We start from the raw sequence: 23,369 nt of genomic DNA on the forward strand, positions 1-23,369 counted from the left end.
TTATATTTATTTCTGATTATTCTCTTTGCATAAATTCCTAGTCTTGGATTTGCTGAGTCCAAGTGTTTCTGTAGAATATTTTTTATTTATGGTTGGGTCAGAAAAATGAGCCTGTTTTTAATTTCTGGTCTGATCATAAGAAGTTATCAGGTAAGGCTAAGAGGAAACCAGATGGTGACCCTAAAATTTTTCTGATAATTTAAATTTTTCTTCATTTAGTTCCCTGTTCTTTTTTGCCATTGTTTTTTTTTTTTTTTCTGCTGCTTCTATTTTTGGTTCTTATCTAGAAGTAAATGTTGGTAATATCTTTTATCTTGAGCTTTCTAAAGCTCATTTTTGGAGCTCCCGGGGATAGGATTTATTTTTTAATTTTTTTTTATTGAACTTTAGATGAGGCTTTACAGAACAAACTAGTTTCTCATCAAACAGTTAGTACACACATTGTTGTATGACATTGGTTGACAGCCCCACGGCATGTCAACACTCTCCCTTCTCAGCCCTGGGTTTCCTATTGCCAGCTTTTCTGTTCCCTCCTGCCTTCCAGCCCCTGCCCCAGGACTGGTGTACCCCTTTATTCTTGTTTTGTTCCATCTTTGGCTGAAGGGTAAACCTCAGGAGTGATGTCATTACTGAGCTAAAAGGGTATCCAGGGGCCGTATTCTCAGGGTTTCTCCAGTCTCTGTCAGGCCAGCAAGTCTGGTCTTTCTTTTTGAGTTAGAATTTTGTTCTACATTTTTCTCCAGCTCTGTCCAGAACTCTCTATCGTGATCCCTGTCAGAGCAGTCAGTGGTGGTAGCCGGGCACCATCTAGTTGTACTAGACTCAGTCTGATGGAGGCTGTGGTAGACGTGGTCCATTAGTCCTTTGGACTAATCTTCCCCTTAAGTCTTTAGTTTGCTCCTGAAGGGGTGAGACCAGTGGAGTGTCCTAGATGGCCGCTCACAGGCTTTTAAGACCCAGTTGCTACTCATCAAAGTAAAATGTAGAATATTTTCTTTATGAACTATGTTATACCAATTGAGCTAGATGTTCCCTGAGACCATGGTCCCCACAGCCCTCAGTCCAGCAATTCGGTCCCTCAGGGAGTTTGGATGTGTCTGTGGAGCTACCATGACCTTGCCGTGTACAGGTTGTGCTGGCTTTGGGGATAGGATTTTTAAGAGAAATTTATTGATTCCGCAGACATCTCTTGCAGTGATTCTCAAAGCGCATCCCCGGGCCAGCAGATCCGGCATCACTTGGGATGGTTAGAAATGTGAATTCAAGGCCTCTCCTTGGACCTGCTGGGTCAGAAACTCTGGGTGGGACCCAGCAGTGTGTGTTTCGACAACCTTGAGAACCACTGGTCTGTTGAGTGTCTACTTCCTGTAGAGCACTGTGTTAGATGTGGTTAGAGATATACAGATAATATGATGTGGATCCCATGTACAGAAGCAATATAAGGCAAGGTGGAAATAGTATGAAGTAGATACAGGAGCGTATTCTGGAGTCCTTGGATGGTGCAATTAACGTGTTTGACTGCTAACCAAAAGGTTGGAAGTTCAAGTCCACCCAGAGGCACCTCAGAAGAAAGACCTGGTGATCTACTTCCAAAAAACCAACCACTGAAAGCTCCAAAGTGCACAGTTCTACTCTGACGCACATGAGGTCGCTGTGAGTTGGAGGTGACACGACTGCAGCTGTTTATTTTTTTTAATTACATTATAAGTAGTTCTTAACCTGGGGTCCATAGGTAAGGAGGTTCATGGGTGGCCTGCAGGGATCTGTAAACCCCCAGCATAGTATATAATGACGTGCATAATACAGAAGCCACTAGCCACAGGTGGCTATTTATATTTAAATTAAAATTAATTAAAAAAAATTCAGTTTCTCAGTTGCACTGGCCACATTTTAAGTGCTCACTAGCCACATGGGGCTAGTGGTTCCCATAGTGCAGTTGTAGAACATTTCTGTCATTGTGGAACGCTCTGTTGGACGATGCTGTTTTATACGTCCCGTGCATGTAACACACGTAGGGCGCGTAGCTTTCATCAGATTCTCAAAGGGATCCCTGACCTCAAATAGGTGAAAAATACCACTGCTGTAAAGTGTTTTGTGTCCTGTGGGATACTATACAAACAAAAGGTATTGTTTTTATCCAGAAAACTCCCAGGGACTTAAATGTGGCCTTTTTTTCTTTTAATTTCTTAGAGATCTCTGGTTTCTGTTCTATTCCCTTTTCCTTCCCCCACGCAAGTTCTGTTTCTCCCATATCCTCTAAATAACTGTGGAGGAGGGCCACTGTGCTCCCTTCCTGAGGGGGTAGGATAGGAGATCTCAGAGATTCTGTTGCAGCTCTTACACCTCTAACTGTGACCCCATGATCCCTGCATCCCGTGACTTTGTCTGCCTTGCGGCCACAGGAGCCCAAGGCTCCCTCCGACATCATCTGTAGAACTCTTTATCATTTCAAAGCCCTGTTACGTCTAGCCTCATTTAATCCCCCCACAGTGTACCTGTGGGATAGGCTGGCCAGGTGTACCCATTTTGCAGTTGTGGTAACTGAGGCTCTGGAAGGTTAGTGACTTGCTAGGTATCACAGTTAGTTGATGGCCTTGGCACAGAGGTTCTCCTGACTCCATTTTGTTTCTTCCTCTGCCAGGCCTCAGCCTGTATTTCTGATCGTGTTTCCTTCTCTGTCCCTCAGGATCCTCCTCAGCCTGGGCTTTTCAGGCCTGATGTTGCTGCTGCTGCCACAACCCTGGGGCATGGCACCAGCACTGGGGTGGGAGCAATGGTGATGGGACCCAAGTCTGTGAGCTAATATGCAAGTTTCTATGCCTCTCAGCGCAGAAGGGGAGCCATCTTTTTGGAGGAAGCCCTGGTGGCGTAGTGGTTAAGAGGTACGGCTGCTAACCAAAAGGTTGGCAGTTCAAATCCACCAGGCCCTCCTTAGAAACAGTATGGGGGCAGTTCTACTCTGTTCTGTAGGGCCACTATGAGTTGGAATAGACTTGACAGCAACAGGTTTGGTTTGGCTTTCTTTCTGAAAGCTGATTGATTGTTTGATAGGCCAATCTGGAGCTGAGTCCAGAAATGCATTAATTTCCTTAGTGAAAAACCAGTGCCCAGGCACTTAAGTGGCTGTTTGGACATTAGCCGAGGGAATAGATACTCTTAAAGAACTTTACAATTCTTCTTAAGTGAAGACCTCTTTGATGTAAAGAACACACCCAAAACCCATTGCCATCGAGTCAATTCTGACCCATAGTGACCTTATAAGACAGTAGAGCTTCCCCATACGGTTTTCAAAACTCTAAATATTTATGGAAGCAGACTGCCACGTCTTTCTCCCTTGGAGCAGCTGGGGAATTCAAACCACTGACTTTTCAGTTAGCAACGATGCGCTTAAGCACCGTGCCACCAAGGTTTCATAAAGAACACATGGCAAAGCTAAATCTTGGCTTATCGTATCATCCCACAATCACACTCCTAGGTATTTACCCGAATGAATTGAAGAATTATGTCCACAAACACATGCACGCAAATGCTTATAGCAGCTTTATTCATAATTGCCAAAAATTGGAAGCAATCAAGACATCCTTAGATAGGTGAATGGATGAACAAACTGTGGTCCATCCATACACTGGAGCATTATTCAGCGATAAAAAGAAATAAGCACAGGGCATTTAAGGGCAGTGGAACTATTCTGCATCGTACTGGAATGGTAGAGACATGACATTATGCATTTGTCAAAACCCATAGGACTGTACAGCCCAAAGAATGAGCCCTAATGTAAACTAGCTCATGTTGCCGGTTGCTGCTGAGTTAATTCTGACTCGGGGTAGAACTGTGCTCCATAGGGTTTTCACTGGCTCATGTTTTGGAACTAGAGCTCCAGGCCTTTCTTCCAAGGCGCCTCTGGGCAGACTCGAACCTCCAGCCTGTCAGTTAGCAGCTGAATGCGTTAACCATTTGCACCAGTCAGGGACTCCAGTGTAAACTGTGGACTTCAATTAATGATTATTGTTGGTTCATCAATTGTTAACGTGAATGCAGGAAGTTAATAATAGGATAAACTATTTTCGGGGGGGAGGGAGCATATGGGAACTCTGTACTTCCTGTGCAATTTTTCTGTAAACCTAAAACTTCTCTAAAAAGGTGTATTTAAACACACACACATAAACAGCAGCAGCAGCAAGGACAGTTACAGCAGCCACATGACAAAGCACTAATGTGCCTAACCCTGGATGTTAGTGAACTGTGGGCTGTTATGAAGGTAAGATACTGTCTTGGACTGTACTAACCAGTCATAGTTCCAGAGAAAAAGTAATTCATTCATTAAAAAAAAAAGAATATGAATTAAGTGCCTGTTTTAGCCACATGGCACACATTGGTGGACAAAGCATGATTCCTGTTGTCATGAAGCCGACAGTAAGGGCGAGGTGATGGACGGTAAACAAGTGAACATACGGGGTGGCCAGGAAAACCCTATCTGTGTCTGTTTCTACTGAATTGAGAGGTGAATGAAGCGAGGAATTGTGGTTAGGTGCCGTCGAGTTGATTTTTGGCTCACAGTGACCCCGTGTGCCAGAGTATAACTGCTGCATTACAGCCTAGGGGTCTCTAGGCTGTCATCTTTATGGGAGCAGTTTTCAGGTCTTTCTCAGGCAGAGCCACTGGTGGGTTCAAACCGCCAACCTTTTGGGTAGCAGCTGAGCGCTTAACCGTTGAACCACCAGGGCTTCTTAAGCGAGGGGTGATCCCTACAAAGAGCTGGGCATTCCAGGCAAAGGGAACAGCATGTGCCAATGCTCAGAGGAGGGGAGGCCCTTGTGTTTGTGGAAGCAACAAGAGAAACTGTGAGGCTGGGGGCGTGAGTGGGGATGGTGGGAGGAGAGAAGAAACTGGAGAGAGGGCAGACCTTGACCACGGCAGCTAAAAGAAGAAGTGCGGACTTTACACCAGGAGTGATGAGAAGCCACTGGAAGGTTCTGAGGAAGAAAGTAGCTAGAGCTGTGCATGTATCATCTCATTTAATCTTCATATCCATCACTATGAATGTCCCTATTTTTATGGTAAAGAAAGCCTCCCCTTAGAGGTTAAGTGTATTTTCCAAGGAAGCATTGGTGGGTCAGTGGTAGAATTCTCACCTTCTATCCCAGTTCCATTCCATTCCTGGCCAGTGCACCTCAATGCATAGCCACTACCTGTCCGTCAACCTAACGTGTTGCTATGATGCTGAACAGGTTTAGCAGAGCTTCCAGACTGAGGGAGACTGGGAAGAAAGCCCTGGCAGTTTACCTCTGAGAATCAGCCAGTGAAAATTCTTTAGATCACAATGGTCCAGTTCCGTTTCTGTGCCCTGATTCGCAACTGATCATGGGGCTGGTGCAGGACCACGCAGTGTTTCGTTTCGTTGTGTATGGGATATTGTGGGGACCAACTCGATGGCAGCTAAGAGCAACAACAAAATGTTTTCCAAGGTTACACCAGTAGGTGGTAGATCTGAGAGTCAAACCCAGGCAGTGACACTCTGAAGCTAGTTCTTCTAATACTAACCAGGTCATTTGATGAACTGCAGTGACCCGTAATTAGAGGTACACGATACCCTCGGCTCAGTGATACAGAGAATTTCTAACCTTTCAGAGGTTGCTGCCTTATGTATGTGAGAGCATTAAACTCTGGCTTTGTAGGTATTTTAGAACATATTTATGCCAGGATCTTAGGAAGAAGCTTCGAGCACAAGTCTGGTAAACTCATAGATTCAGTGTTTTCCAAACTGCAGAACACCACGGAAATGTAAGTTCTTTAATATTATCCACAATACCTGCAGCTCCATAAGATCCGTGACTTTACTGAATCAACCCCACTGTTCACCAGATCTCAAAAATAATCCCTCTCAAAGGTGTCTTTGACAAGCCAGACCCTGGAGCTGCTCTCCTGTTGACCCATGGGTGAAGGTGATCAGCCCTCAAATTTGTCGACCCTGTGTAAACACAAGCCGGAAATGGTTTGTACTGCTAAGTAAATGAAAAGATAGAAACACCTTCTGGTGTTTGATAAGGACCTTCGGTAGCACAATGGTTAAACACTTGGCTGCTAACCCACTCAGTTGCTCCACGGGAGAAAGACCAGGCGGTCTGCTTCTGTAAAGATTTAAAAAAAAAAAACCCTGATAAGGTAGAGCAGAACTGCCCTATAGGGTTTCCAGGGAGCACCTGGTGGATTCAAATGGCCGACCTTTTGGTTAGCAGCCATAACCACTGTGCCACCAGAGTTTCCTAGAAAACCCTATGGGGCAGTTCTACTTTGTCACGTGGGGTTGCTATGAGTCGAAATCTACTTGGCAGCACCTAACAACAGCAGCGTGTAATACTGGGGTAACCTAATCAAGAGAGAAAAGAAAGGAAGCAATCTCTGGCACCATCTCAGAGATGGACCCCTGTTTCCAGTCAAAGGAATTCCATTCTCTCAGCAGGGAGGTAGACAATATGGGAAGAACAGCTGAAAAGGAAGTGCCCGTCAGGGCTTTCAACTTGGTTGCCTAGGATGGAAGAGATAAAAACTGTTTTTGTCTCAGGTTCTGATTTCAGGGCCCGAGTTCAAACATCAAAGGCGAGTTGTCTTGCCCCCATTTCCGCTTTGAAAGCCTAGGAGACCCAATCTGCAAGGCCCCGAAAGTGAACATCTTGCTGCACACAACTTTAGGGAATCTTAGCGTCCCATGTGGTAACATTCCAGCATGTGAGAGTGGGAAGGTGGGGGCTTGGGGAAGATTCAGTCCACGCCTTCACTTTTATGCCCTTGGTTTTTGTTCCTGGAAATCTCACTTCTTGCCCATGCGAGATTACATCTCTTTATGGGCCCTTTGCACTGTGGTGTGCATGGAACTGGCAAATCCTTTCATCACTTCTCCCATCTTAGGAAAGTGTGACCCCGGTTTTCTGGGTGAAAAGAGCAGACCTAATGGGCATTTGTCAACTGTGATCTCTCACAAGCTGGAAGAGTTTCTCAAAGTGAAAACAAAATAGTCAGAGAAAAATGCCTCCTTTTTATAAACCAGTGAATCTCATGCCCCCTCCCTTTGAGCTTTCAACCCCTTTTACCTGCTGTCCATGGAAAGACTTAAAAGAATCTATGTTCTTGAAAATTCCCCTGGATTCCTACCATCAAGACACTTTGGTTGAGCTTACTGTCAGTTAAAAGCTCGTTCATCCTCCTCGAAATATACATGACAAAATGTTCTGCAAGCTACCTGTGCTTCCTGAGATTCTGATAGATTTTTCTGGAAGGGTATATCCCTCTAGCCTCCTGGTAAAAATTGCTGCTCTTGAAATCCAGCCTGTAAGTTCCTGGGTGATGCAAACAGTGAACATGCTTGGCTGCTAACCAAAAGGTTGGAGCTTTGAGTCTACCCATAAGTGCCTCAGAAGAAAGGCCTGGAGATTGCCTTCTGAAAAATCAACATTGAAAACCCTATGAAACACTGTTCTACTCGGACACACACATGGTTGCGATGAGTTGGCATCAACTCCATGATAACTGGTTTAGAAATCCAGCCAAAGGAGAAGCCAAGTGCCAGAGTCTGGAAAAGCCTGTATTGAGAACTGCAGGCGTGGATCACCTGGCATCCCCTCCATGCCCTCCATCCAACTAGTGGCAGTGGGCCATGGGGTATTTGTCAAGAAGTTTTCACAGAACCAGCAGAGATCCCGGAGTCAGAAGCTGTTGCTGCCCCATCCCCTGCCTCTGGAAAATGCATCCTTGCCTTGAAATAGAAGCCTCGAGAATAACTACCTAATAATGCATTTGAGCAGTGGATCTCAAAGGGTGATCCCGGACCAGAAGCCGTATCATCACCAGGACCCCACCCCGGACCTGCTGAATCAGAAACTTAGAGGAGGGACACACAGCCGGTGTAAAAGCAAACCCTCTAGGTGACTGATGCATGCCCAAGTCTGAGAGCCACTGCGCTGGAGAAGCAGGTGACTCCACGTCTAGCATTAATTATTTGGAAGTACCTACAGTGGAAGTGCTGCACGTTTCTCTTCTCAGGTCCAGGGAGACTTAGTCCAGGGTTCTCAGGCAGGAAGACTTGCAAGCAGTCTTGATTTAAGCGCTTTCAAAGGCAGGGGGATGGCTGAATTGATCTAACAAGGGAGTCAGTCATTAATACCACCCACTGTTCTCATTCATTCGTTCAATCATTTGTTCATTCCTTTGAACATTTATTGAGCACTTATTATGTTCCAGACACTGTCCTAGTAGGGTGATTATGTCATTTGCAGTCCAAATGGGTTTAGGTTTGAATGCTGACTCTTGTCAGTTACTCCTGTGTGACCTCGGGCCAGTATCTTAACCTCTCTGAGGCTCAGTTCCTGTAATTATAAAATGGGAGCCATAGGTAGCCACGTTATATATGAGCTTGTGAAGATTCAAGGACAGAATGAATAAAGTTGCTAAGCACAGTGCTGGGTAGTGTTTGATAAATGGCAGCGATTATCCTGCTGCAGGTGTTTAGGGATCAGTGAGAGGTTCTTTCTGGCTAGAGTTTCAACTCCTACTGGGAGGAGTAGAAGAGAAGGCTGAGGCCAGATTGCCTAGATCAGTGATTCTCAATGCAAGGTGTGGGTTAGACTCTCATGAGGAGTTTGTAAAAAATGCTGATTCCTGGGCCTCAGCCCTAGAGATTCTGATTTAATTGGTCAGGCTGAAAAATATGGACTGCATCCTACAACCAAGAGGAAATGAGCTTTGCTCTAGAAACTTGTTTTGGTCTGATCCTTTGTCAACACTGAATTCTAGAGAAGAGCGTGTGCCTGGCAGTGGACACCAATGAGGAATGAATGAAACCTTTGGGCTTGGGTTGACTTGCTAGCCATTTGGTTGCTGCCCTCATCAGGGACTCAGTGCCCCGTGAAACAGTTTGTTGAACTTGGCAGAGGGGTGTGTTATGCTTGTGTTTACGCTTTTGAACTCATGGTGAATTGCTGAGCATTTGAATACACTCCCTTGACTGCCAGACTCGCTAGTTCCACATGAAATCCCTGCAGACTGGCTCCAAATGAAGGACTTGCCCCTGTTAATAACACAGCACCAGAGAGTTTTCTTCACTTTTAATCAGAGGAAAGAGCTCTTCAGCTGTGAATCTGCCCAGCCTCGTTTCTAATGAGTTTCCTATTAAGTTAGCTATTTGACCTTCAAGTGTATTATTTTCATTGTTTTCCTTTGATTACACCCAAGTCATTTTTCTAGTGGCTGGAGATTAGAAATAAAACAACTCAAAGCTAATGGGACTCCCTTGCTGTCCTGCCTCGCCCTCTTGGGTTTCCTGGAATTCACTATTTTAAAGTGCCTTAAATAATACCGCTTGCGCTTGAAGCTCATTTTTTAAAGGAAAAAAGAAAGAAAGAAACTGGAGTGCAATTTAATATAGTGTCTTTTGAAATCAACTGGGATGGCTCTCTTAATTTGCTTAGCAGGCAGTGGCATGCACTTGGGAAGTCTCACAGAACACAGGCCAGGGGCCTCTCCAGTAACCGTTTAGACATTGAAAGGGAGACGGGATTAGATGAACTGTAACTTCTAACATGCAGAGTCTGGGCTTCTTTGATTTGGGAAATGTGCATCCCCCCTCCCACCTCATGCCTTCTGATGGTGGGTTCACCTGGTAGCTGTGGTTCTGAGATGCCCTCAGTGCTTTGGAACGCCACTGGGGACTGAAGAATGGACCATCGGGTGAGACTTTGAACAGCTAGTTGAGAGAGTGAGAGTTGCCTCCACCCCTCCGGCTTTATGTGGGTGACTTTGTCTAGTTGTTTGATGTCTTTGAGCAGCAGTTTCACCGTCTTCTCTATCCTCTCCCCTGTAGTCACACACACATGCCTCCAGGGCACAAGTGTGATCTCAGGTGTGGGTTCAGCCAATAGCAGATACATTGCCACATCTGTAATCCTGGATTTGATCCAGGCATGCCTTCATTTGTTCTCCTTTCTTAAGCTGAGACCTCCTGCCTGATAGCAACAGCCAGCACTTATTCATGTGCTCGCTGTGTGCCGAGTACTGTTCTGAAGATCCTGACGATGAAGATGTAGGTAGAAGCTTTATTTTTTAAATGAAGAGACAGAGGCACAGAAAGGTTAAATAACTTGCCAGGGCCACCCAGCTGGTGAGTAGCAGAGCCTAAATTTGAACCCAGGCAGCGTGGCTCCAGAAGTCAGGTTCCTAACCACTGTACTGTATTGCCCAGTGAGGCAGACTGGGACTTAGAATTGACAAGATACTGCTCAGAATGACTGAACCCCCCTGAGATGGGTGGTAGGCCTGGCAGTGGCTAGAACCAGAGGTCTCATGACCACAAGCTTGGCTTTTCCACCTGGGTGACTAGGTAGTGAGTATGAGATAAAGCCCTGCAGCAAAACCCTCGTCAGTGTCCTTATGCGGCTGTAACAGAAGTGCCAGAGTGCGTGGCTTTAAAGGATGGAAGTTTGTTTTCTCACACTGGTGCAGCATAGAAGCCCACATGCAGGCTTTAGGGCGGTCCTTCTTGGCTTATTTCAGCTTCTAGTAGTTGGGAGTCCTTGGTCCCCTGACAATCTCCATGTGGCAGCTGTCTTCCCCATTTGTGCTTGCTTGCTTCTCTGTCTTTACTGTTCTTCATTCAGAAGGGATCAGATTTAGACACACCCTACACTGATATGGCTGCATTAACATAACAAAGAAAACCCTGTTTCCAAATAGGATTACATCCACCAGTATAGGGGTCAGGATTCCAACACGTATTTTTGGGGGACACAATTCAGTCCATAACAACCCTCTATGGGGTTTTTCAGGAGCGGAAGACTTAAGGTTGTTTTCACCGAGGGGTTCTCCTGCACTCAACTGCTTGAATTGGGTGGAGCATGCTTTTTTGAAAAGTTCACTGGGTCAGGTTCTGAGAGGTTCCAACCCATTGTGGGGTGCTCTCTCAGATCCAGATTGTGTGAGTGCATGTGCACACGTGAGTGTGTATGTGTGTGAGGGACAAGAAGGTTGAGGCAGAACAACAGGGAGAGTGAACAGGGAGATGGTGGGGCATGAATGATGAGTGGGTGGTGATGGTCAGTAGAATCCTAAGTTCTACCTTGAACACTGCATGGTTTCTTTGGAAATGCCCCTCAGACATGGTTGTCTAAAGGGAATGTTCTTTCCTTCCTAGAATTTGATACTGGACCCCAGATAGCACTAGTGATCTTAGCAGGGATGAATGGTTCTTGGCAAGCTTTCTACATCTCCTTTTCTGCAAGTAGCTTTTGTACTTTCTTACCATTTCTTTTACCTTCTTTGGATTCTGCTGCTGGCAGTGGGTGGCCTGGCAGGCTGTGGTTCTCCTTAGCCATGCCAACCAACATCCAAAAGAGTTTTAGTTTAAGAAAAGACAAATCAGTGAACTAAAAAGCTTTTCATTGTCCAAACCAGGAAACACATGAACTCAACTCTGACCAACTCATTGACAATGGAGGGGCTGCCAGTCCAATTTAATTTTCTCACCCTCACTGCCCCGGGCTTCTCCACCCAAGGGCTCTCAGGGCTGTTTTTGTGAAGCCCATGTGGTATTTGGAATTTTGTCTGGGGAGGAAACTTTTGAAGAACGAGGCTTGTATTGACAAAAGGATCTAACTAGGTTGCAGACAATTCTTTCAAAGGAAAGACCACTTCATTTCTGAAATGAAAAAATAGGCTCATTTTCTGTGAGGATCCTCCTGACCTTTCATAAAAGAGCACTCGTTAGGAGTGGAGAGGTGCTTCTATCTGAGGCCGTTAAGGAAGTAATAAATGATTCCACGTGGAGAGACAGGCCCGGCAACATCCTGGAGATAATGTAGGAGGTGGACTTCATAGAAAGCAAAGGCATGAAGAGAATTCTAACTGGTTCACACCTGGGCTCCTGGCCTTTTTGCTTAAAATCAGCACACCGACCATCCCTTGAGGTCACATACTAGAGGACCTTACGCCACAGAAAGATATCTTCCATTTTTAATCACCTACTCTTCATATACCAGTTGCCGTTGAGTCAGTCCTGACTCATGGCGACCCCCTGTGTGTGTCAGAGTAGAACCAAGCTCCAGAGACTTCTCAGTGGCTGATTTTTTAGAAGGAGATCACCAAGCCTTTCTTCGATGTGATTCTGGGTAGATTCATTTGAACCTCCAGCCTTTTGGTTCATAGCTGAGTGTGTTAACTGTGCGTACCACCCAGGGACCCCACTGTTCATGTAGCATCCTATACATTGACCCCCTCTTCCTCCCCTCCCCAACCCATGTTTCTCCTAAATGACCTAGTTTGTCAGCCTCCAGAATGGCCAGTGGATGGTTAAAATCCCAAGATCCCCTCACTCATCCGCGTTTCTCCCAGGCCAGAGCATTGTTTTTACAGTACGCATTTTCTCAAGCTATACAAGTTGTATTATTAACCTTGAGGGCAGCAGAAGGGAATCGTTAGGAGTTGGATAATTAGTGTGGTTGTGAAAGCCAGACAATCAGAAGGCAGAACTGGGCTGTCAAACCGAACGTCTGATGAAATTCAGAATTAATTTGGAGAAGTATCTGTTGCTACAGCAACCGATCCCTACTCTCCCTTGAAATGGAAAATAAACAGAAAACAGGGAAAATAATTCAAGTTGGTGTCTGGGAAGAAGGCCCTTCTGGGGACAGTGGAAGAAAAGGCGGAGAGTTTGGCTATTTTAAGATATGCTGAAACAGTAATAAAACCATCTAATAAGAGCAAAACTCAGCTCATTTTTGATGGTTCAGTTCCACTCCTGGTTTCTCTAGGTTTCTTTTCAGCCCCATTCGAGCTTGCCTTACTGATCTTTCTCTCTGATCATCTAAGTACTTAATGTCTGTGCCAAGGTTAGGGCTTAAATTATTTTTAAGTACTAGCCGTATCCAACTAGATAGTAACTTCTCGAGGGTAAAGACCATCTGATGCTGCTCTTGTATCCCTGTGTGTGTCAGCATAGAACTGTGATCCATAGAGTTTTCAATAGCTGATATTTTTGCAAGTAGATCACCAGGCCTTTGTTCCATGACTCTGGGTGGACTCAAACCTCCCATACTTAGCAAAATGCTCAGATAAATGCTTCACATAGGTTGTTCATAAAAACATTTACAGAAAAGGCAGTGATGTTGCTTCTGTTTACTGAAGGAGCACTGTGCAAGGAGAGGAAACGAATGATGGAGAAAAGTGGTCATGAGTTGTGGCAAGAACATGAGACTTAGTCACGCAGATTTGGGATCAAATCTACCCAACAGAAATGCATACAAATGCGTAACAAAAGACATGGATAAGAATGTTTTCAGCAGCATTATTTTTCATGGCTCCCAAACTGAAAACAATCCAAGTGTCCATCAGCAGTAGAATGGATAAATAAACTGTGGTACATTCACACAGTGGAGTACGCTACAGCCATGAGAATGGACAGTCTTTACATGGAATGTCATGGATTATTCTCACAAATCTAATGTTGAGCTACTGAAGCCAGACATAAATGAATATATACTGTGTGATTCATTCTACAAAATTAAATATTGGAGAAACTGATCTGTGATATTAGCTTATATGAAGTTATCCTTGGGGAGGTATTTAGTGACAGAAAGAGGAATTAGGGGTGCTTATGGGGAGCTGGAAATGTATTTTCTTGACCTGGACCCTGACTTCCTATTTATAAAGTACTAATTTTTTTAATAATGTTAGTACCTGCCTCATAGGATTCTTCTGAGAATTAGCAGTAATTGCTCAATAAATGTTAACTAGTGTTATCATGGGCTCAAGCATAGCAACGATTGTGAGCATGGCGCAGGACTAGGCAGTGCTTCGTTCTCTCGTACACAGGGTCACTATGAGTCGGAATCGACTTGACGGCACCTAACAACAACAACTACAACATTGTTATTGTGCTTGGCTGCTAACTAAAAGGTCAACGGTTCAAAAGGTCTCCGCTCTGCAGGAGAACGATGTGGCAGCCTGCTTCTGTAAACATTTACAGCCTGGGAAATCCTATGGGAGCAGTTCTCCTCCGACTTGTAGGGTTGCTGTGAATTGGAGTAGACTCAATGGCAACGGGTTTCTAGGCAGGGCCGTATCATTGTCTGGGAAGGTTCCCAGAAAGAAGTGAACCTGAAACCTGTTCTATAGGTTCAGGATTCGAGATGCTACCCTGTCCCTCGCTCTCATCCCTCTGATTGTTCCTGGCAGTGTTTAGTCAGATGACTTCCCCAGAGCTCCTTGTGTGCATTCGAAGCCTCACTCGTACCCTGCCTCTTCTTTGTCTTCTTCCTCCCTGGCATCAGCTAACTGCGTGTAGTTTTTCTGTTTCTGGCCCATGTCTCCTTTCCTGCTGCCCCTCTGCCTGTCTTTCCTCCCCCTGTTAACCTAGCCAAGGCTTCTTTTGGTGTCTCCAGTGCCATCCACGTACCACCACGACTACCAGTTGCCATCGAGTTGACTCTGACTGTGTGTCAGAGGAGAACTGTGTTCCACAGGGTTTTCACTGGCTGATTTTTCAGAAATAGATTGTCAGGCCTTTCTTCTGAGGTGGCTCTGGGTGGACTTGAACCTCCAACCTTTCAGTTAGCAGTCAAGTGCATTAGCCATTGGCACCACCCAGGGACTCTCCCATCCACATAGTAGGTCCTTCATAAAAAATTACTTTTATACCAGAAACCAGGATTGGCACCGAATGGATGCAGCCCCAGCGCTTTGGCCTGACTCAGGCTGAGCTCAGTTTCTATTCAGAGTTTTCATTTTCCTGGTAGGCCTGGCATGTCAAGGGCCATGGTTTTCCTTACCATTCTGGAGCCGTTGGGCTTCTGGGTAAAACTGTCTGGCCAAGAGACACAAGCTTTCATTTTTCAGAAAGGAAACCCTTCCCAACTGGTGGAAAATAAGCTTTTGCTTAGTGACTAATAACATAAACATAGACAAGATTTCTGGGCTTATAAATATCCAGTTGTAAAAGTGCCCAAGGGAAGCAGCCCTTTTTGCCAGAAGAATGGCCAAGAGTGTTCCTGTCACCTTGCTGATACTGGCCTTATGGTGGGCAAGGAGCTTTGGGCCAAGGGTGCGGAAGCTGGTTATTCGTCAGTACGAATTCCCAGGGCCTTACTGTTATACATTATAAATCCTGGACTATTCTGGAAAAATAATAGATGATCTTTAAGGTCCCTTCCTGCGTAAAAGTCGCCGCAGCGGCCACAGTATGTTTTAACAAGAGATGCCAGGGGGAGAGGAAAGTTTTAGGTTTTTGTTTTGCCAGAGCTGCCTAAGAGGCACATGAAGTAATTATGTGAGCAGCTTCCAATTATTGAGCACTGGCCCAGCCAGTGTGTGGAGGGCGCTAGATCCAGCAACCACGTGAGGAAATTATACTACCCTCATTTGATGAATGAGGAAGCTGAGGTTCAGGGAGGTCAAGGTATATGAAGAATAGCACAGTGGCAAAGAGCACAGAGTCTGGAGTCTGGCTGTGCTAAGGCTCTCTATGTAGCCGCTGGCTGTTATTAACCTCAGTGTACCCAGGATTTCTCAACTGTAAAACGGGGATACCCATAGGATCAAGGCCATCGGGTTGTTGTATGGATTAAACGAGATGAATCATACAAAAGGCTTATTGGGACAGTGCCTGGCACATAGTAGGTGTCTTGGTCATCTAGTGCTGCTATAACAGAAATATCACAAGTGGATGGCTTTAACAAAGAGAAGTTTATTCCCTCACAGCCCAGTAGGCTGGAAGCCCGAAGTCAGGGCATCAGCTCCAGGGGAAGGCTTTCTCTCTCTGTTGGCTCTGGAAGAAGGTCCTTGTGATGCCTCAGTCTTCCCTTGGTCTGGGAGCATCTCAGCACAGGAACCTCGGGTCCAAAGGATGCACTGTGCTCCCCAGCTGTTTTCTTGGTGGTATAAGGTCCCCAACTCTGCTTGCTTCCTTTTCATCTCTTGAGAGATAAAAGGTGGTGCAGGTCACACCCCAGGGAAACTCCCTTTACCTTGGATCAGGGATGTGGCCTGAGTAAGGGTGGGGTTACAATCCCACCCTAACGCTCTTAACATAAAAATTGCCATCACAAAATGGAGGACAACCACACAATACTGGGAATCATGGCCTAACCAAGTTGATACACACATTTTTGGGGGGACATAATCCAATCCATGACATTCTACCCTTTGGTCTCCAAAAAATCACATCCTTGCAATATACAAAAAAAAAAAAAAACCCATCATATCATAGCAAAAGTCTTAACTCCAAGTCCAAAATCCAAAAATTCCTCTTCATCTGTGAAATTGGAATACAAGTTATCTGCTTCCAAGGGTACAGTGGCAGAACAGGCAGAAGCCAGGTATTTCCATAACAAATGGGAGAAACTGAAGGAGAAGAAGGGGTAACAGGCACCAAGCAAGTCAGCAGAACATATTACATTAGCGCTCAAAGCTTTGAAAATAATCCTCTACTCTCTGAGACAATTTACACGATGTCGCTGCCCTCCAAACTCTAGGTATTGGCCACACTCTGGATTCTGAGTGGAGGCCCCCTTGGCCCTGGGCTTCAGCTCCACCTTCCAAGCCCACAGGGACAGCAGCTCTGCTCCCTCGGCTTTAGGTGCACCATTCTCCTAGTCCGTCTGAGTGGTGATTCCACCCTTAGAAACACCAGAGGCCATGGTTCCACCCTTTGAAACCCCTGAGGTCACGGCCATACCCTCTGAAATTGAGGCAGCCCAGCTTCTTGTGTTCCTTGTCTCTTCAGATTCTGCTTCCTGGTTTCTTGGCCTCTCGGCTCCTTGGGCCTCACACCTGCTTCTTCCCTGCTGGGGCAAGTGTTCCAAAGCTCTGTAGTTCTACCGGTAAGTGCCTAGAAGCATCCTGCTCCACACCAGGAACCCTCTTGTGCAGAGGCACTCAGCTCTCTTGCTCCGTGGGTCAGTTCCTGCGCTGTCTCCTGGTTTTGCTGCCGCTCCTCTGCTGCTGCAGGTTCTTTGCTGCTGCTGGCCCTCTGTCGCTGCTCCTGGCCCTCTGTCACTGCTGCTTTTCTATCCGTTCAGTTTCAAAACCGCCTCCACATTTTAGGTATCTGTTAGAGCAGCGCCCCGCCCTCTTGGTACCAAATTCCGTCTTGGTCATTTAGTGCTGCTATAACAGAAATACCACAAGTGGATGGCTTTAACGAAGAGAATTTTATTCTCTCACAGTCCAGTAGGCTTAAAGTCCAAATTCAGGGCACCGGCTCCAGAGGAAGGCTTTCTTTCTCTGTTGGCTCTGGAGGAAGGTCCTTGTCATCAGTCTTTCCTTGGTCTGGGAACATCTCAGCGCAGAAACCTCAGGTCCAAAGGACACGCTCTTCTTCTGGTGCTGCTTTCTTGGTGATATGAGGTCCCCAACTCTCTGCTTGCTTCCCTTTCCTTTTATCACTTGTGAGCTAAAAGGTGGTGCAGGCCACACCCCAGGGAAACTCCCTTTACCTTGGATCAGGGCGGTGACCTGAGTAACGGTGGTGTTACAATCCCATCCTAATCCTCTTCACATAAAATTACCATCACAAAATAGACAACCACACAATACTGGGAGTCATGGCCTAACCAAGTTGATGCACACATTTTTGGGGGGACATAATTCAATCCATGACAGTAGGCATTCAACAAATGCTGCTGTTATTAAGAAAGGCCTCAAGAAGGTTCATTACAAGGCTTCCTTGATGAGTCACAGATGCTCCAAGGCTAGAACTAAAACATAAACATGGTAGAACTGTGTTCCATGGAGTTTTCAATGGCTGACTTTTTTTTGGAAGTAGATCACTGGGGCTTTCTTCCAAGGTAACTTTGGGTGAACTTGAACCTCTAATACTTAGCAAAATGCTCAGATAAACGCTTCACATAAGTTGACCATAAAAGCATTTACAGAAAAGGCAGTGATATTGGTTCTGTTTACTGAAGGAGCATTATGCAAGGAGAGGAAACGAATGATGGAGGAAAGTGGTCGTGAGTTGTGGCAAGAACATAAGACTTAGTCACACAAATTTGGCATCACATCTACCCAACAGAGATACATGCAAATGTAGCAAATCTAGGGTTACGATCTTGGCTTTGACCACAAGACTTGGGCTGTTTCCTGTGGGATCCAGAGCTAGGCTTGGCCACTTGCGCGGTGCTCTGACCAGCTGCCACCAGCCCTGCCTGCAACACTGAGGGGCTGATTTCATCACTGGGATATCATCTCATTTATCCAGTGTTTCTCAGACTGATCCCTGGGAACATCAGTTCCTCTGGATGTCAGTCAAACTCATTGCTGTCAAGTCTATTCTGACTCATTGCGACCCTGTAGAACTGCCTTGTAGGGTTTCCAAAGCTGTAAACTTTACAGAAGCAGACTGCCACGTCTTTCCTGAAGAGCAGCTGGTGAGTTCGCAGTGCTGACATTTAGGTTAGCAGCCGAGCGCTTAACCACTGTGTCACCAGAGCTCCTTTGGATATCAGTAAATGGCCAAGCCAACCTATAAAAAATCTGAGTTAAAGAAACCGGCCTCTCCAAGAGGGGTGGTAGGGTATTAGCATTTTCTAAACCTTTTACCTCTGTTTGACGGAACCCTTTTTCCTGCAGAATACCTTGCATGCAGGACTAACGCTTCATGGAACGTGCATTTGGCGTGGCTTCCCAGTCTCCTCCAAATATAGCCCATAGAGGGGCAGGTATGACAGCAGAGACCACTGAGGAGGGCACCATGGTCATTGGGGCACGAGAGGATAGGGACTCGAGCAAAGGGTGGTGGGGTCGGTGAGTCAGGTAGATGGATTTGGGATATAAGAAATAGGACCAGCAGGGCTTACTGATGTTATTGTTAGGTGATTCGAGTCGATTTTGACTCATTGCAGTCCCATGTGACAGAGTAGAACTGCCCCATAGGGTTTCCTAGGCTTAATCTTCACGGGAGCAGATAGCCAGGCCTTCCTCCTGCACAGGCTGATGGGTTTGAACCCCTGACCTTTTCAGTTAGCAGCTGAGCCCTTAACTGTTGCGCCACCAGGGCTCTGATGGCAGCCACTTAAGAAAACATTTGGTGTATTGAGCCATGTTGAAGTGAATTGTGTTTATGTCTCCTTGATACCAAATCAGCCGGTTGGAAAGGGAAGAATTCAATCCCTGAAACAATTCTTTTATCCACACGAGGCAAGTGACCCACGCCTTTTGAGTATCCCTGGATTGGCCAGTGGCTTTGGCCTCCCGTCAGGATGCACCAGACTCTCTGTGGTGTGCGGCTCCATGTTTATTTACCTGTCAGAGTCCTTTCCCTCTTACTACCTTCCCCCCTTTTTTAAAATTAGAAAACCCGCTGCCCTCCAGGGCTTATCGGTCTATCATGTTTGGAGCCTGCATCCATCCAGAGCCAGCCCTTCTAGCTTCCAAAGTTTATTGTTAATGAAAACTGCATACAGGCTGAAATCCCTGGCAGGGGCCAAAGTGGCGGGGTACACTGAGGCCAGCAGACACGGGAGCAGCCAATTTTATCTGGCTGTTCTCTCCTTCCCCTCCTTCTTGCCCGCCTCCTTCCCCCTTAATTTTATCAGAGACGTTTGGCTGGACTTGAAGGAGCCAAAAAGGAACTGGAGGGGCCTGAGTTTCTAGCAGCCAATGACATGGTGTAGGAAGACAGGAGAACCAGGCCTGGGGCAGATTCCAGTTCAGCTCAGTTCCTCATTGAGTGTGTCTGCGTGTCTGGCTCAGTACAGAGCTCTGGGGTCCAATAATATTGATACTAACAATAATAGCCAACATTATTGAATGTATGCTGTAACTGCTGGCCTTGTTCTGTGTATTAAACATACCTGAAATCAACAACTCCTTCTAACAGTTCTAAGAAGTACTTAGGAATATCAGTCAAGTTTTGTTGTTGGCTAAACGGAGGCACAGAGAGGGCAAACACTTCCCCAGGGTCACACAGCAAATAAGAGGCAGATCCAGGAAGCTTACTTAGGAGTATTTGATCCCCAAACTAAAGTTTTTAGCTTTCTCTCCATGAGCTCACAGTCCAACCAGGGGAAATGTATGTATAAACTAACAATTGGTGCACAGTTCAAATGATGGAAGTATTGATTTGTATAGTGGGAGGCCGAAGGGAGGCAGTGAAGAAGCCATATTTGAATACAACCTTAACTGATGAGATGGCGATTCCCCGGTAGGTAAGACAGACGGGGTAAAGACAGAAGGAAGAGCAGGGGTGAAGAGCAAGGAGGTGGGAACCAGCAGAGAGAGAGTGCGAATGCGTGTGTGTGTGTGTGTGTGTAGGATTGTGAGAAGCAGCAAACAGTTCTGCACTACAGTGCCTGGGGAGTCTTAGGAGAGTGGTAGAAGCTAATTAGATGGAGGAACATAGGCAGGCAGGGATCCTTCAGGGAGGTCTGGAGGACCCTACAAAGGTTCCTGTGCCCATATCCCTTGTTGTTGTTGGGTGCCATTGAGTGGATATCTGACTCATAGCAACCCTGAGTGACAGAATACAACTGGCCCATAGAGTTTTCTTGGTTGTAATCTTTATGGGAGCAGATGTCCAGGTTTTTTCTCTTGCAGGAGCCCTGGTAGCGCAGTGGTTAAGAGCTACAGTTGCTAAACCAAAAGGTGAGCTGCTAACCAAAAGGTCAGCAGTTCAAACTCTAGGAGGCAGTTCTACTCTGTCCTGTGGGGTTGCTATGAGCCAGAATCGACTTGACGGCGATGGGCTTTTTTATTTGTTTTTCTCTTACAAGGCAGCTGGGTGGGTTCTAACTGCCAACTTTTCGGTTAGCAGCTGAGCGCTTAACCATTGCGCCACCACAGCTCTCTGGAGGGTGATGGATTTCGAAACAATTATTACTTACTTTGTCTTTGCTGAAAGGACATCTTATGTGAAAGTTCTAAGTATAAAACATAAATGGAGTGGCTTTAGTTGGAGCGGAACCTGGTGGTGTATTGGTTGAGAGCTCGCTGCTGACCAGAAGGTCAGCGGTTTGAATTCACCAGCTACTCCTTGGAAACCCTATGGGGCTGTTCTACTTTGTCCTATAGGGTCGCTATTAGTCAGAATCGACTTAATGGCAACAGGTTTGCTTTTTTTTTTTGGTTTTAGTTGGAGTGGTGCTGAGGGCCCAGAACCTATCCTACGAGGACTCCTTTCACCCAACCTCTGTTCATGGGCCCCTGGCCATCTCCTTGGAACCCCAGAGACTTAGTAGAATTTGAACACCACTGCTAGAGAGCATCAGGGTTGAGAAGAGAGAGGCGTTTAAAGATCGCAAGCATTTTAGGAAATGGCATCCATGTTGGTGTGGAGGTCAATGAGAAAGCTTTGAGGCTGGGAGGAGAGAACCAGCTCGAGGTGATTGCAGTGGTCCTGTGGTGTCCAGCTCTCGTCCACATTGGAAGCCAGAGACAGCTGATTTCAGCCAGCTCCTTGGAGGCTGTGTGGTCTCATGGCTCACTGCCTGATTTCCGGAGCCCAGCTGCCTGGGTTTGAATCTTGACCCTACTGATCGCAGGCTCTGCAACTTTCTTAACCTCTCTATGTCTCAGCTTCCTTCCTCATCTGCCAAACGTTAGAATTATGAATATTTCCCTCATTGTTTGTTGTAAGGTTTAAATGAGTTAATACATTTAAAGTACTTAAAACCTTACATGAGCCTGGTGAATAGTAAGTACTCTATAGTTTCTTACTATGATTGTCAGATATTTATATATATACATATAAATTATATATGGAGTCTTGGTGGCACAATGGTTAAGAGCTATTGCTGTAAACCAAAAGTTTGGCAGTTCAAATCCACCAGCTGCTCCTTGGAAACCCTATGGGGCCGTTCTACTCTGTCTAGTAGGGTTGCTATGAGTCAGAATCAACCTGATGGTAACAGGTTTTTGTTTTCTTATATATACGCATTTAATATATTTTGAGTTCACTCATTTAATAAATATTAATTGTGCCCCTACTATATGCCGAGAACTGTTCTGGATGCTGGGGATACAGCAGTGAATGAAATAGACCAAGTCACTGCTGTCATTTACATTCTAGTGGGGGCATCCAAATTAATACATAGGACAAATATATAGTAGGGCTAAGAAGCATCCATAAGATCATGTAGGACCTTGCAGCCCACTTTAGCAATGTAGGGCTTTATTTCGAGTGAGAAACCCATTGCTGTCGAGTCAATTCTGACTCATAGCGACCCTATAGGACAGAGTGGAACTGCCCCATAGAGTTTCCAAGGAGCACCTGGTTGATTTGAACCGCTGACCTTTTGGTTAGCAGCTGTAGCTCTTAACTACTATGCCACCAGGGTTTCCTTGAGTGAGAAGGGAAGTCTCGAAGGTTCTGAGCAGAGACGTGACAAGATCAGCCACCCATTACGGGGTTAGAGTGGCTTTGTTAGATTTGGGTCCCTGGCCCATATCAAATGGTTCATAAATGGTAGGGGGTGTGTGTGTGTGTGTGTTTCTAAATCCTTGCAACTCAAAGTATGGCCCACAGACTAGAAGTATCTAGATCTATTGGAGCATGTTGTTGTTGTTAGTTGCTGTTGAGTCAGTTCTGACTCATGGCGACCCCAGGTGTGCAGAGTGGAACTGCTCCATAGGGTTTTCAAGGCTGTGACCTTTCAGAAGCAGCTCACCAGACCTTTCTTCCAAAGTGCCTCGGGGTGTGTTTGAACTGCCAGCCTTTTGGCTACCATTCGAGCACTTAACCGTTTGGGCCACCCAAGGAGCATGGTAGTGTTTGTCATAATCCGTTATCCTAACCACAGGAGAGAGATTCTGGTGGGAGGGGTTGTGAGAAACAGCCCTAGTAAAGGGAATGAGTGGGGTCTCAGAAAAGAGAGCCACATGTCCCCTCCTGTAACAAAGCTGTGTCTGTAACAATAACACTGAGGTCATTGCCTTCCTGGCTGGGGAGCTTGCTCAACATGCCTCGTGATGTTAAATGGACTGATGTGTGTCGTGAGGGTAGCTATTTGCACCCTGCTCGGTGACATCTCCATTGTCCTCTCTCGCGCCCACTGTAGTCATAAGTGAGCTTGTTGGATAAACTGGATGTTTGTTTATTGCTGTCTCCCCCACAGTGTTTGAAAACAAAGATAAGATTGTGATCATCATGGAATATGCGAGCAAAGGGGAGCTGTATGATTACATCAGCGAGCGGAGACGCCTCAGCGAGAGGGAGACCAGACACTTCTTCCGACAGATTGTCTCTGCTGTGCACTATTGTCACAAGGTATGGCTGAGCCTGACCAGCAGCTTTGGCTGCCAATGGTTTGGATGGCACGACATGGTTCTTTTTGTGTTATAAAGGTGCTATCTGTAGTATATATGGAGAGCTTATAAAATAGAAAGAAGAAAAT

The 23,369-nt window shown here is 45.9% G+C and overlaps 1 protein-coding gene across 1 annotated transcript in view; it reads left to right on the forward strand.

The window, feature by feature from the left end:
- The window catches only part of NUAK1 (NUAK family kinase 1), a 92,814-nt gene that overhangs the window by 44,055 nt on the left and 25,390 nt on the right, over positions 1-23,369 (forward strand). Inside the window, exon 3 of the mRNA XM_010601543.3 lies at positions 23,091-23,242. Within this exon, the coding sequence (XP_010599845.2) occupies positions 23,091-23,242 (152 nt within the window). The remainder of the gene's footprint in view (positions 1-23,090; positions 23,243-23,369) is intronic.

The sequence above is a fragment of the Loxodonta africana genome, chromosome 4 (genome assembly GCF_030014295.1).
Source record: "Loxodonta africana isolate mLoxAfr1 chromosome 4, mLoxAfr1.hap2, whole genome shotgun sequence".
Taxonomy (NCBI): Eukaryota; Metazoa; Chordata; class Mammalia; order Proboscidea; family Elephantidae; genus Loxodonta; species Loxodonta africana.